Source organism: Tamandua tetradactyla, chromosome 5 (assembly GCF_023851605.1).
Source record: "Tamandua tetradactyla isolate mTamTet1 chromosome 5, mTamTet1.pri, whole genome shotgun sequence".
Taxonomy (NCBI): domain Eukaryota; kingdom Metazoa; phylum Chordata; class Mammalia; order Pilosa; family Myrmecophagidae; genus Tamandua; species Tamandua tetradactyla.
Genome location: NC_135331.1, coordinates 34,880,302 through 34,895,231, shown reverse-complemented (window position 1 = coordinate 34,895,231; position 14,930 = coordinate 34,880,302). Strand labels below are relative to the sequence as shown.

Sequence of the window (14,930 nt, the reverse complement as noted above, 5' to 3'; positions counted from 1 at the left end):
GGACAGAAGGAAAATCCGCTTCTGTCTGGGAACTGTGCGCTGCGTTTGGGTTCAACACCCCATGCTTTCCGCAGCCCTGCTCTGACTCCCCCGCAAAGCCCCTTTCCCCCAACACGCCCTCCGCCTGGAGCGACCCCCGACCCCCGCGTCTTGGAGGAAACGGGACCACGGCTCACAGAGGGCGGCGGACGCAGGTGCAGGAGGAGGAGGGGACCGCGGACAGGCGGTTCGGGCGCCCGCACTCACCCAGAGGTACCGCAGCAGTTTCAGCAAGCTGGGGCAGTAGTAGAACTCCATGTCTGGCAGCCAGGCGTTCTGCCGCGAGACCTCTGCACGCCTCCAGTTTTCCTCCGGAGGGGGCGGCTCTTATTCCCGCGCCGCCTGCCCGACACGGCTGGAGGAATCAAGTTCAGGGCGGCATGAATCATTCAGAGGCAGGCTCCCGGCCAGGCGGCCGGATGGATGGCCCCGCTGACCGCTGCGGCTGCCTCCGGGGCGGAGACACGGCTGCTCAGTCACCTGAGCCCTGCCTGGACCATTTCTGGAGGCTCCTCTGGCCCGTGTGTGTGTGTGTGTGTGTGTGTGTGTGTGTGTGTGTGTGTGTGTGTGCGAGCCTGAGTCCACGTGTGTGTGTGTGTGCGCGCAAGTTTGCATCAGTGTATGGTGTATGTGTGTGAGCATGTATTTTAGTGTGTGTGTGTATGGCATGTGTGTGGTGCATTTATGTGTTGTGGCATGTGAGTGTGTGTGAGTGTGTATGTGTGAGTGCAAGTATGTGTGGTTCCTCCCCCAAACCACATGCCAAGAGGAAGTCCGCATCACTTCTTACAGGGAAAGAGAATAAATCAACTCAGGGTCCTCTCTGTTCACACAGTCCCTCCTGACATTAATCAAGTTCTTTCTGCCCCCAGCTAAGCTTCTGAGCAACCCCAGAAGGAGGGCTTGGTGGTCCTCATTTTTTAGAGGGGGGAACCAAGGCCCAGAGAGGGCAAGAGACTTGGCCAAGGTCACACAGTGAGATTTTAACTGAGCCAAGACTGGAACCCAGGCCTCCTAGCCATGAGTCCTGGGTTCTATCTAATCCTGTGGGTGGCCTGTGCAGTATAGGGGCAGGGGGTACGGAGGGAAGGACAGGGGAGAGAGGCTCGCAGAGACACCATCTGACAGCTACATGGCATGGGCTGGGGATGGGAACACCAGTTTTCAGGGACTAAAATGGCAAGTTACAGCGTCCCTATGCACCTAACGCCAATCCAAGACCAATCCAAGACTTTCTAGGCTGTTTTCTTCAAAAGAGCACGACATTGGCAATTCACTCCACTTCTCTCAGCTTCAGTCAACACTTCTGAAAACAGGATTGATTATCCTGCATTTCAGAGTTTAAGGATTCCATGAAGTAGGATAATGCCAATGCATCCGGTTTAGGACTCATGATATTATCATGGAGAGGCATGATTATCTCCACTGTCCAGACAAGGGAACGGAAGCTCAGAGTGCAAAGAGATGCCTGAGGTTACCCAGATACAAAACAGCGAGGCTGTGATTCAAGCCCAGGCTTGTTGGACGCCCCCCCCCCAATACCCCTCCCCATAAGCCAAGGTCATAATTCAGAGACCGGACTGGGTTTCCCACTCCTGGGAGAGCAGGAAAGAAGCAGGGAGGGGGCACGGCAGGACGGGGCTTGCTGGCTGGGGCTGGGGGTGGGGATCCCACCTTCCAGCTCAAGCTCTGCCCTCCAGAGTCACCCACCCAGACACCCCAGGCCCATCTGTGCTGCACAGACCAACTCTCGGGGGCTAGTCGAGCAGCAAGCAGGAAACCCAGCTGAACAGCAGTTGTGGGGAGAGCTGAGCTCAGCAGCCCAGGAAGCCACAGGGTGAACTTCAAAGCTCTCCAAAGCCGGCCTGGGGCTTTGTCACCTCTCAGAGCCCACATCCGGCAGGCACTGGTTCCCAGCTGCCGGCTGACTGATGATGGTCAGTGGAGGATTGGTCCCAGCTGATGGCACAGCTGACGGGACAGCCAGGGGCGCAGCTCACTGACTGGCCGGTTGTACAGGTGGAAGGCGGGGCCCCCCGACCGTGTAACTGGGGTTCTGGACCCCGCTGAGTGGCTGGGTGACAGTAATGTCCGGGACTCAGGCCCTGCTACCTGGGGACTCACAGAGCGGCTGGAGAGCAGGGCCGCACTGACCCACGCGCTGGCTGCCCAGCAGGAGGGGCAGAGGTTGGAATAAGCAATAGCTTCCCACCTATGCCTGCAGACAGGGGGCCTCCTGGGCCTTGTTCTTAGCTGGCGGGGGCCAACGTGAGCGAGGAGGCTGCTGGGGGTTGATGATTCAGCCTTCCATGGGCCTGAGAAGAAGGGAACGGGATGGGAGGATCGGAGAGAGCGAGAAGGCAGGGTGGGGAGGGATGGAAGAGATGCAGGACAGAGGGGCGGCGGGGAGGGGCAGAGGGGTCCAGGGTGAGCGGACATGGGGAATATGGAGAAAGCAGGACAGAGTGAAAAAGAGAAAGAGAGGGTCAAGAGAGAGGGAGAGAGGGGAGGGGCGGGGAAGGGAGAAGAGAAGAATGGGCGCTGAGAGGGAGGCATCCAGCACACGGAGCCAAGATGGAGAGAGGAACAGGCAGGAAAAGGAACGGACACAAAGGAAGTCGGAGAGAGCGAGTGAGACAGAGGGCGTGCAAGGAGGTCAGGATGAGGAGAAGCTGGGGGGAGGTGGCGTGGAGGGGAGACTGAGAGCCAGAGAGGCGGTGATGGAGCCGGGGCAGGGGTGCCGAGAACAAAGAGAAAATAGCCAGATGGGGCAGATCCAAGATGAAGGCAGGGCAGACCCAAGATGAGGAGGGTGAAGTGGGCAGGGGCAAAGATGGGAACTCAGGAGCCCTGTCTCCCAGCCCCAAGATGACCTGGGACTCGCCCACCCCAGGCCTGGAGCGAACCCCACCCAGTCCCTGTCTGCCCTCCACAACCCTGCCCTGTGGCCCAGGTAGCAAAGCCTGGGAGGTGGGGAAAGATGGAGAGGGGGGAGCTGACAGAGGAACAGCTGCCCCTCCCTGCAGCTGGTCTGGCTCTGCAAGCGTGGGCACAAGTCCTCGCAGGCCTCGCTGTACACCACGGCCCACAACAGAGGCTGGGAGACTGACCAGGTGCACCCCATGGAACCCTGCTCTGCCGGGTAGGGAACTGTCATGCCTGGCTCCCCATCACTCTTGGGAGAAAGTCCAAACTGCTCCAAGGCCCCTGAGGCCCCGCCCACCTCCCCTCCACCCCAGCCCCTCTGGGCGTTTCAGAGTTGGGCCCATGCCTCAGGCTCCTGCCTACCACAGGGCCTTTGCCCTTGCAGCAACTCCTCGGTCCCGAGTGGACTTCCCCTCTGGAGGGGGTGCAACGGTATGTGCATGACCTGGGATCTACACGTGTGGCCTTAAAAGGGTCTTTGTGAGGGTGCACGAGTGGTTCAGTGGTAGAATGCCTGCCTTTTGTGTGGGAGACCCCACGGGTTCAATTCCTGGACCATGCACACACACAAAAAAAAAGGTCTTTGTGGATGCAATTAAGTCAAAGATACTGAGTGAGATCATCCTGGGTCACCAGGTGGGGCCTAAATTCAGGTATGAGCAGCCTTCTCAGAGACAGTAGGGAGACAGGCACAGAGGAGAAAGCTGGGTGGATAAGGAGATGAGTTTGGAGCACTGTGGCCACAAGCCCCCGGAAGCTGGAAGAAGCATAGAACGATTATTCCTTGGACCCCACGGAGGGAGCCTGGCCCTGCCGACAGCTTGATTTTGGATTTCTGCCCTTTAGGACAATGAGAGAATACATTTCTGTTGCTTGAAGCCAGGAGATAGTGTTTGTTACAGCGGCCAAAACAGATAGCCCCCTCCTCTTCCCCTTTACCTGGTTAATTCCCGTCCCCGTTGGTGTCTCTAGCCGAGACCTAACACCGCTGCCCCCTCCAGCCACACAGCCCAGGCTAAAGCAAGACCTCCAGGCTCAAGGGGCCCCAAGCACCTGGGCGGTGGAATACCCCTCATCTCTGCAATCCTCTTCCATCCCTCACTCACACCTGACCACACGAGGTCCTCGGGCAATTTGTACTGATGTCATTCATTCATTAAAAAAGGACCAATGCACAAAGTACAATGCGAATCCACCGGGAGTGCTTAGCTTGTAGCAGAAACCTCTCAAAGGCAAAAAAAGATTGGGGTTCTTACAACTCACATCAGCATTCAAGGAAAGCAAGCCTGAATTTGGTTGTTTGGGTTGTCCGGGTTTTGGGGGCTGGGAGGGGAGAGGACAGGTGTACTATTTTATTTATTTTAATTCATTGCCCACATCAGAGGAATTTCACATAATAATGAAGATTTCTGGCTTCTCGAGAGAAATCGGGATGCCTTGTCCCACAGGCCTGCATTCCTGTTGGGGAAGGGCGGGGGCTGCGTGGAGGTTTCTGGGGACGGGCTCGGCCACATTCCCCCAGCTCTCCAAGGTCCAGGCAGAGATTCTGCTCTGGCTCTGGTGGGCTTCGGAATTTATGACCCTCTAGGAACCCAGGCAGATCACCTGTTCATCACACACACACGGCACACCTTCTGTGGTAGGGCTGGCAAAGACGGGGTCTACCCAGCTCCACGTGAGAAAGCAGGAGAGCCTGCTCAACCCCTGCATGCCCATTGGCCATCAGGGTCCCCCTGTGGTCAGTAGCCTCACTTCTTGCTTTGGCCTTCAATGCCCTGCACCTTATGGCCTCAACCTTTGGGCCAAATGCAGTCCTCCACCAGACGTGAGTCCTCATCTCCCTGCTCTCTGCCTGCAATGCCCTTTCCCTCTGTAGAAATTCAACCATCCTTCAAGCCCAATGCAAACGGCACCTCTTCCAGGAAGCCCTCCAAGCCAGGCACCTTTGATTCCATCTCAGGGGTGGGGCCAACCCACAGGGGCCTGAGGGACGTTATCAACTGTAGGATGATTGAAATCACTTAAAACACACAACTGGGAAGAAAAAAAAAAGCAGGGTATTTTCCATCCCCTCAGTTCCCAGCCTGACCTGGCATCGGCCTCCCAGGCCTCACTGGTTCTGCATATGACATGTAGAGGGGCAGACGGAAGGTTGAGTCTGGGAAGCAGGATCAAATGGCAGGAAGGAGCCAGCCCAACACAAAGGACTAAAGTACTGATGCATGCTATAAGGCAAGGGAAGTAAAAAACAGGTTCAGGGAAAGAGGCCAGACACCAAAAACACATATCATATTTACTGAAATGTATAGGACATGTATATGCAATATCCAGTAAAGGCAAATTTATGAGTCAGAAAGTAGATTAGCGGTTGCCAGGGGCTGAAGGTGACTGCTAACAGGTACAGATTTCTTTATAGGGTGATAAAAATACTCTGGAATTAAGGCAGTGGTGAAGGTTGCACAGTTCTGTAAATTTACTAAAAATTATTAAATTGTACCCTTAAATTCGCACACAGGTGAGTTTTAGAGTATGTAAGCTATGCCTCAATGAACTATCAAAGAAGGAGAGAAGGAGGGAGAAAAAAAGTAGACAAGGAGGAAGAGAGAAGAAAGGGGAGGAAGGGCCAGCCATATGGAAACCAAGGGAGGAAGGAGCCCAGCAGGAGAAAGAGCCACACACTGGGAATGCATGCGGCCTGTAGACCCTGAGCCCCACCGCAGCACTCTCTCCCCACTCATTTAGCAAACCTCAGTTGAACTCTGTAGAGTGTGGAGCGGTTCCCCCCACCCAGAGATGTGTCTACTTGGAACATATGGATATGATCTTATTTGGAAAAGGGGGCTTTGCAGATGTCATTAAGGACCCCAAGAAAATCCTAATTATCCAGGTGGGCTCTAAACCCAAGGAAGTGTGTCCTATGACAGGAGAGAAGACACAGAGACAGGGAGAGGCCATGTGAAGACGGAGGCAGAGCCTGGAGTGACACAGCCACAAACCAAGGACGGACGGCCACCCCCAGAAGCTGGGAGAGGGGCAAGAAAGATCCCCTGGGGGCCTCCAGGAGGAGCCCACCCTGCCTTCACCTGGATTTCAGACCTCTGGCCTCAAGAACTGTGAGAGAATGAACTCCCTTTGTTTTCGGCCACCCGGTTGGTGGTCATGTGTTATGGCAGCCCTAGGAAATGAATGTAGGCAGCTGCAAGGATTGGGCAGTGAAGCAGGTGAGAGTAGGTGAGAGCAGGGGTTCAACTCAGTCCTGGGTTCACACCCCCACTCTGGTCCCGCCTCAAGGTGTCACCATGGACAACATGCTTCTCTCTGAGCCTCAGTTTCTTCAGATGTCAAATGAGCCTGCTAACAACAACAACAACAAATCCATCCCTTCCAGGGCTGACTGTAAGTGCTCAATCAATAAAAGCCTGGAGCACTGAGTGCTGAGCACTGGGGACACTGGGTGAGGCTCCGTGTGGCAGGATTCTTGCCTCAAGGAGTGCACAGACTATGGGAAAAAGCACTTGGGAGTGAATTAGAGCACCGGAGGCTGCACGGCATGAATGGAGTGCTCACAGGAAAGGGTGCAACCCCGGAAGGCTTCTTAGAGGAGGTGTCATGGAGCTGAGGCTTGAGATATGCCAAAAAGTTCTTGTTTCCAATGGATCTTGAGTTCAAGCAGAAGAGTCAGTGTCTCTGTAAATACATCTGCTTAAGTCAGAAATGCTGTTTCTATATTCACAGGGGTTTCATTACAGGCTACCACCCCCCACCACACATGCCCCAAAAATAATTTGTTCAGAGAAGAAACATAATCAAGGAGTATAAATGGGGCAGTTGGAACAGCAGACGAATGTCCCAACCTCATCCCGTCAGCTCTGATGTCAGGCTCCTGAAATGGAAACTGACCCGGGGTCTGAAGGGGAATGGAGCTGAGTGAAATAAGTACCAGAATCAATAAACGGTCACGGCAAACTTGGCTTTTTCCAAGTTGAGAGTGCAGAAGTAAGTTAAAAATAATATTTAAGTAAATGTTGAAAAGAGACTGCCTCTATCCTGCCCTCTGGTGGTCACTTTTGAGCATTGCATGCAGGAAGCTTTACCTTCATTAATCTGGAAGGTGGATGGGGGAAAGATAGGGAAACTTGTTAGAACTGCCCGCCTCAAAGAGGCATGATCATTTCTGATGCCAGGGGAATGTGGAGGCTTCCAAAAGGGCCTGACTGCCCTGGGTTGAGGGTCTACACCTGGCACCTGCCAACTATGGCTGTCAGTTCACTTCCCCAAGCCTCAGTTTCCCCATGGGAGTTGTGGCAGAGATTCAGAGAGATGATGTATGTGAAACAAGATCTCCAATACCTGTTGTGTTCACTGAAGGCATCTCGGTGTGGTCTAACCCACACACCTTCCCTCACCAGTGTTTAAATCGTAAAACAATTTTTTTTGCAAACATATACAAATTGTGAGATTTCACATTAAAATCACGATTTTCAGTTTCACTTGAAAAAATTGATGATCCCATTATTTCAGGTAAGGGTGGGCCAGAATACAGGGGTGCTGACCCTCCCCATCCCTCTCTGGCCTCTGGGGTCCACAAATCTGGATTCAAAAACCTTGCTGTGGCCTGGATACATTTGTCTGAGGCCGAGCATTCAGGGAGATTCAGAGTGCAGTCTGGAACTGGTTTCTGGGTCCCTGAAGTCTTTTCCTTCAACAACATTATCCATTTACCCTCCGAGTCTTCCTCTTCACCCTGTGATGTGGTGCCACCTGGAAAGCATGGGGGTGGGGAGGGGGCAGAGGGGCCCGGGGCAGAGGGGAGGTCAGATTCCAAGCAATCATCTGGCAAGGACAACAAACCACTGCTGCAATACCAGCTATGAAGGTTCCCGGTGGTTGCTTGGGCTGGTGGTCCCTCTGCATGGATGCCTTCTCTGCCTCTCTTTACTTGGTGAACGTCTCCCCACCCGTCAAGCCCGTGTTAAACGGTACCTTGAGCTTCCCTTGCTGCCCCGCAACCAAGCCAAAGGAGAACTAACCAGTAACGCCCCCCCTCCATCGGGTGAATTAGCTGTGCACATGCCTGCCTTCCCTACTCAGCTGTTGACTTGCTCACTCATCCAACATATACTTATGTTGAAGTGATGGAGGATCTTCTCTGCGTCACTGTTCTAAGTACTGACAACACAGAAGTGAGCAAAAGAGTCAAGAATCCTGCAGTTCTACATTCTTGGAAGAGACAAGAAATCAGAAAAGAAAGGAAGTTAGAATGGTGAAGAAATCTAAGCAGTGGAACGGGATTATGAAAATGACAGGGGTATTCATGATACCCAAAAGTGTAAGAACCCAAATGTCCATCAAGAGATGAACAAAGTAGTATTGTCCTGTATCTACACAATGGAATATAATTCAGCAAAAAAAATGTTAATGAACTTTTGATACATGCTACAGCATGGATAAACCTTGAAATCATTACGCTAAGTGAAAGAAGCCAGATACAAGAGCCACTTAGCAAATGATTCCATTTATATATGAAATGTCCAGAATAAGAAAAAGAAGGTAGATTAGTAGTTGCCTAGGGCTGGATGGACAGGGGTGGTGAGTGGGCAGACCAGAAAAACCATACATTGCTGAGTGTCAGTTAGCAGGCTTTATTTATTTATCATTCCAAAAATATGGTTCCCAAACTGTTATAGTGGAATCACCTGGGGATCTATGAAAACTCCTGATGCCCATACAAATTCCAATAGTGGAGCATCCTGCAAAATACCTACCCAGTTCTCAAAACTGTCAAGCTCATCAAAAACAAGGACAGTCTGAGAAACTGTCACGGCTAAGAGGAGGCTAAGGAGATATGACGACTAAATGTACTAATGGTCTCCTAGATGAGCTCCTGGAACAGAAAATGGACATTAGACAAAAAAACAAAAGAAATCTGTATACAATATGAATTTCTATAGGATAATAATATATCAATTTTGACTCATTGATTATAGCAAATGTACCATACTAATGTAAGATGTTATTAATAATAGAGGAAACTGGGTGTGGGGTATTTGGGACCTCTTTGTACTATCTTCTCAAAATCTAAATTTGTTCTAAAAAATAAAGCCAACTTAAAAAAAAACAATTGATGCCCCCTCCCACCTGCAGACATTCTGATTTAATTGGTCTGGAGTCCAATCTGGGTGTCAGGGTTTTTGAAAAGCTCCAGAAGTGATTCTAATGTGAAGGAAATTCTGGGAACCACCACTCTAGAGGAAAAGCAGTACTTCAAGAGCTAGGAAAATAATTGGAAAGATCCAAGAGGATATTTAGATATAGCTTTTTAAAGAAAGGCCTTGGGCTGAACCAAATATATAATGCAGTCTGGAGCAAGAGCTCTTGGAATATTTCTGTGATTTAGAAAATCATAAATAAAAGAAGTGAGAGAGAGAGAGTCAATACATGCCTCTAAACCATGGTTGGCTAATATAGGACTCATATTCCATCCTTCCTGACCCATGGTCATGGCAGACATCACTAATCAATTACAGCACCACCTCTCCCAGAACTCACAAATATGCTGCTGCTGAAGAAAGCCAGACCCATAAGAGAACAAGCAGTGTGGTTCCATTTAAATGATGTTCCAGAACAAACAAAACTCATCATAGGGTGAGAGAACCGGAGGGTGAGTACGAGGGGGGCTTGAACTTCCCAAGAGGGCCTGGGACTGTTCACAGCTTGTTGTGAAGTTGGGTGGTGATGTGTATGTAAAAACACTTCAAGCTGTAGATTTAGGGTTGCTGTACTTACTGCAAAAAATTATACCTCAGTAAGAAGGAAATGCGTAAAGGGCCCCGATTTGGGAAGCACTATATGATGTCAACCTGAACACGTTTTCTTTGCCATGGGACTGCTTAGAGCCTTCAAAATACCTAAAAATACCCTGAATCCTGAATTATTTGACGGGAGCCCACACCTCGACCACCTTTTCTCCATCTCTTTTGCCTGTAACCAGTCCTGGAAGAGTTTCCCAGGCACACGGATCTGACGAGATATTAATGGCCTCATGGTATCCGTGAGTGGTTGATGCCACGCTGACCGGCAGCATCTCCTCCCTTATCAACTTCTCCTTGTCTGATCAGGTTTCCATTAAGGGTGCCAGGAGCCCACCTGGTGCATGTGACGTCACCCCTCTGGGCCCTGCCTCCTCACCTGTGAAATGGGGGCAATGCACGGCAGGGGATTCAGTGGGTAGCACATGGAGAGGGCGGTGGCTGAGCCGGCGCCCGCGATCCCGTACAGCTACCCCAGGGCGCGCGTGCACAGGTTGGCGGTGCGGCACCCCAGGGGCCACTTTGCACTGGGCGGGGGTGTTCTGGTCAGTCCGTTTGCCTCTACCCCGCAGGGTCGGCACCCAAAGGGGAGCTCACCGCGCCTCGGTCCTGGGGTACCCACCGAGCCCTGGGAGCGCCGGGCTGCGCTGGTGAAACCGAATCTAACTCGGCATATCGCCGTTCTTCTCCGGGCCCAAATCTCGCCCCTGCGTTGCTGTTTCTTCGTGGTGCGTCCTTAGGTTAGTCCCCTCCGGCCTCTGAGCCTCAGTTTCTTTAAAATACCATCTTCCTGGACCGGTGAGGTCAGTTAGGGAAAAAGTGCTGGCGGGGTAGGGGCCAGGAAACGGGGCTCAGCTAGTCTCATAAGGGAACTAGTTGGACAGTGAACACCCATCTCTTGGAGGATTGAATGGATCTTGTCTGTAGAATGCTTCCTTAGCACAGTGCCTGCCACTTGGAAAGCTCAATTCAAGGTCATATTAATTACAGCCCACACTTATAAAGCACCTACTAGGTGGCAGGCACTGCGCCTCCTGCCTTCCGTGCCTCACATGGTCTCTATCAGGTAGGGTCTATTATTATCCCCATTTTACAGATGGGGACACAAAAGGACAGAGATGTTAACTCACTCAAGGTCGCATGGCTGGGTAAGTGGCAGAATTGGGAGTCGAACCCAGGTCACGTGGCTAAGGATCTGTGCTCCTTTCCTCTTTTCTGCATGTACATTATATTGCAATTTAAAAAAAAAAAGAGTTTTTGTTTTTTGAAATAGTCCTGCTCAGAGGGCTGCAGCAGCTTCCTAAACGCCTCCCAGCCTCCAGCTCACATAGCCCCTCTCCCCAGTGTCCGCCAGAGGGCGCTCCTCGCCACGCGTGACTCTAAGGGTGTTTCTGTCCCAGATCTTTCAGTGTCCCAGGCTTAAAACCGAGCCTTGTGGACTTGGCCTGGCCTCACCCGTGCCACTGCCCAGGTGACCCCCTCGCGTCCCACCAGGCCCCTCTGTATATGCACATGCAAAATGATGCCCTTGCCTGCAGTGGTCATCCCATTTCAAGTCCTGGTATTTAAAGAGGGAATTCATACAAACCTTAGGAGTCCTAACTTCAGGCTTCTATTTTTATTTTTCTTTATTTTTATTAATAAAACCAATCAACATACAATATAAATATGAACATTCTTTTTTTCTTCATCACATACTTGTATATACATCATCACGATCATTTCTTAGAACATGTGCATCAGTTCAGAAAAAGAAATAAAAAGAAAACAGAAAAAGATCATACATACCATACCCCTTCTAACTTCAGGCTTTAAAGAATAGGGAGTAAGTCATTTTAAGAGATTGATGATAACATTGTCACCTATATTTGAAATTTTTTTTTAATAAAGATTATTGTCAATTCTGTGAAATCTCTTTTCCCCTACCCTCTCAAATGTACCCTAGGAATTTTGCCTAAAAGCAAAACATTTCTGGATTAAGATTTCTCTCAGTCTGGCAACTCTTTACCTTACATTGAGTGCTGCAGGTTCCATCATTTTTAAAGGACAGACATAAATGATAAATAATAGTATATAAAATTATATATAATTTATATATACCTAGTATATACTAGGTATATACAATCTACCACCTCAAAAAAAATACTGTTATGGAGTTTGGAGCCTGGAGATGCGAATATTGACTGCAGTTTTATTTTGAAAAGAATGCAACAACCTATGGTAGTTTTCCTTTCTCATGTTTATATTAAAAGAAAAGCTAATAAACTCTATTTTAATTTTTTTTTAATGATGCCCTTCCCTTTGGCAAATGCCTTCTTGTACTGAGTCGCGCTCTGACCTTATCCCGGATTCCTTTCAATGCTGTGGCGCCTCCCTTCTCTGTGCTCGCCACAGCACCCTGCACTTAGCCCAAAACAACCTCCTCACCCGTGGTCAGCAAGGCCCAGTGTGATCTGACCCCTGCCAGCTCTCTCAAGCCTTACTCTGTCCACTCCAGTCCCAATGACCTGCTTATTATAACAGCAATAATAAAAATTGTTTTCATTCAGCACACAAAGCCCCAGGACCTTTGCACTCACTATTCCGTCTGCCTGATACTCTCCCATTGATGCTTCCACCTGGCCAGTTCCTCAGTCTTCAGGTATCAGCTCAAAGAAACCTTCCTTGACCACCTAACATGACAGAGCCTCCAACCGTCCTCTCCCCATTTGCTTTTGATCTCAACAGCCCATTTTATTTTCTTCATAGCACTTGGTAGCATCTGGCAGCCTCTCTTATTTATTTTTTGTCTGGCTACTTGTTTAGTGTCTGTTCCCGATACTGGAGATCCAGCAGGGCAGGAACCATGCATGTCTTGTTCACTGCTGTATGGGAAGGGCCACATAGTAGCCTACTATTTGGATCTATGTGCATGGCACATAGTAGGTGCTCAATAAATATCTGTTGAATGACTTAATGGGTGGATAAATGAATGACTAGCACTTTATCATCCAGGCTTATGTTATTGCTTGATTACAGTCTATGAATGTCTGTAATTTGAGGACAGGAATAGATTTACCCATCTTTATATCCTGAGTATTTTGCATGTACAAATAAAAACTGGAAAGAAGATGGATGGATGGATGGATGGATGGATGGGTAGGTGGATGGGTGGATGGGTGAGTGGGTAGATGGTTAGAGAAAGAGATGGGTAAATAAGTGATTATAAAATACCTCAATGGATCTCAGGCACAATGGCCCATTTATATTTACGACCTAGAAAACAAAAGCTTTGGGGTCTAGCTGTCTTAATCAGCTGAGATAAAAGTAAAAGACTAGAAGCAATTAACACATGGAATTAGCATGTGTCAGTGAATTCCTGGGTGTCATAAGAGCCCAGAGCCCTGCCCAGACTCTGACCTCTAAACTCCCCACTCACACTCCTTAACCTGATGTGTCATCCTCACTCACCCAGGCAGAGAGGGTCACTCTGGCCTTTGGGCCAGCTCCCACCCGGCCTATACCTTCTACCTCAGCCTTCTTTGCTTCTCTGAACCCTGCTCCCAACAAACTGGGAGCCTTTAAGGCTGAGACTTGTGTCTTCTGTCTCTGCAACTTAGTACTCAGCAGGCATCTCATGTTCCAGCAGACAATCGCTTTGCATCTTTTCTCTCTTGGCTCTTATCCTGGTTTGGAGGTCCAAAGCTTCCTTGTCAAAGAAAGGAATCTAAGTAATAAACATATCATACTATATAATAAACAATGCTAGTTGAATGACCAATGGCCATTTCCAACTTGGTCAAATTCCATGGCAGTCTGGGAGATATAAGCATTCACTTCCCCAGACTCTCTTGCACGGTAAGCATGGCCACGTAAACCAGTTCCAGCCTACAGTATGAAAGTTGAAGTCTGCTAGAGGGTGTGTGCTGGTGTGAAAGGATGGGTGTCCCCTACAAAAGCCATGTTTTAATCCTAATCCCATTTTGTAAAGGCAGACGTTTCTTCTAATCCCTATTCAGCACTGTATGTTTCAAATTGTAATTAGATCATTCCCTGCAGATGTGATTTAATCAAGAGTGGTTGTTAAGCTGGATTAGTGACAACATGTCTCCACCCATTCGAGTGGGTCTTGATTAGTTTCTGGAGTCCTATAAAAGAGGAAACATTTTGGAGACAAGAGATTTGGGGAGAGCAGAGAATGCTGCAGCACCATGAAGCAGAGAGTCCAAAAGCCAGCAACCTTTGGAGATGAAGAAGGAAAATGCGTCCCGGGGAGCTTCATGAAACAGGAAGCCAGAAGGGAAAGTTAGCAGATGACACCGTGTCCGCCAGCCCTTCCAGCTGAGAGAGAAGCCCTGACTGTGTTCGCCATGTGCCTTCTCACTTGAGAGAGAAACCCTGAACTTCATCGGCCTTCTTGAACCAAGGTATCTTCCCCTGGATGCCTTTGATTGGACATTTCTATAGACTTGTTTTAATTGGGACATCTTCTCAGTCTTAGAACTATAAACTAGTAACTTATTAAATTTCCCTTTTTAAAAGCCATTCCATTTCTGATATATTGCATTCTGGCAGCTAGCAAACTAGAACAGGGTACTCTTGGGAAAGCTTTTGCTTTTTTGATTAAAGGGCAGACCTAGCTGACATGGCCCTTCTGGCTTCCTACTTACTCCTACCTGAAAGTGGACTGAATGCCTGGAATAGTGGCAGTCATCTTGGGACCATGAGGCACAAGACCTGGGGGAAATGCCAAGAGGGTCTCAACGATGCTGAACCGAGCCCGCATCTGCCCACCTCTGGGTATCCTGCTGTGGGAAGCAATTAACCTGCATCCCTGATACAGGCTCAAATCAACGTGATGTGAACATATATCCAGCATCAAACGTGGGAATACCAAACAACACACTATGGGGACAAGAGTCCGTGGGCTCGGCAAATAAAATGAAACATGAAATTCTTATTCCCAATTTGCATTTAAGCAGAATCTTTGATGATTTATGTCTAGTAACTCATATATAATCTCTCATCTTGAGCTCTCCCTTCCAGTTGGAACGCCTGAATCAACCAGCCGAAATTTAAAAGGAATCTGTACCTAAGACTAAGGATGTGTCCCTTGGAGAAGCACCTGACAAGGCCCCCCCCATCTCAAGTTGAATTACGTTCACAAGAACTACTATT

At 49.5% G+C, this 14,930-nt stretch overlaps 1 protein-coding gene across 9 annotated transcripts in view; it reads right to left on the bottom strand.

Annotated features, from left to right (window-relative positions):
* KIAA1671 (KIAA1671 ortholog) overlaps positions 1 to 14,930 on the bottom strand; it is a 189,306-nt gene that overhangs the window by 96,923 nt on the left and 77,453 nt on the right. Inside the window, exon 1 of one of the 9 annotated variants that reach the window (XM_077160686.1) lies at positions 247 to 1,574. The exons of 7 other annotated variants lie outside the window; for them this stretch is intronic. In XM_077160686.1, the coding sequence (XP_077016801.1) occupies positions 247 to 297 (51 nt within the window). In that variant the 5' untranslated portion in view covers positions 298 to 1,574. Of the gene's footprint in view, positions 1 to 246; positions 1,575 to 2,481; positions 13,480 to 14,930 lie in introns of those variants that run through there. One more of the 9 variants, XM_077160683.1, reaches the window with a different exon arrangement.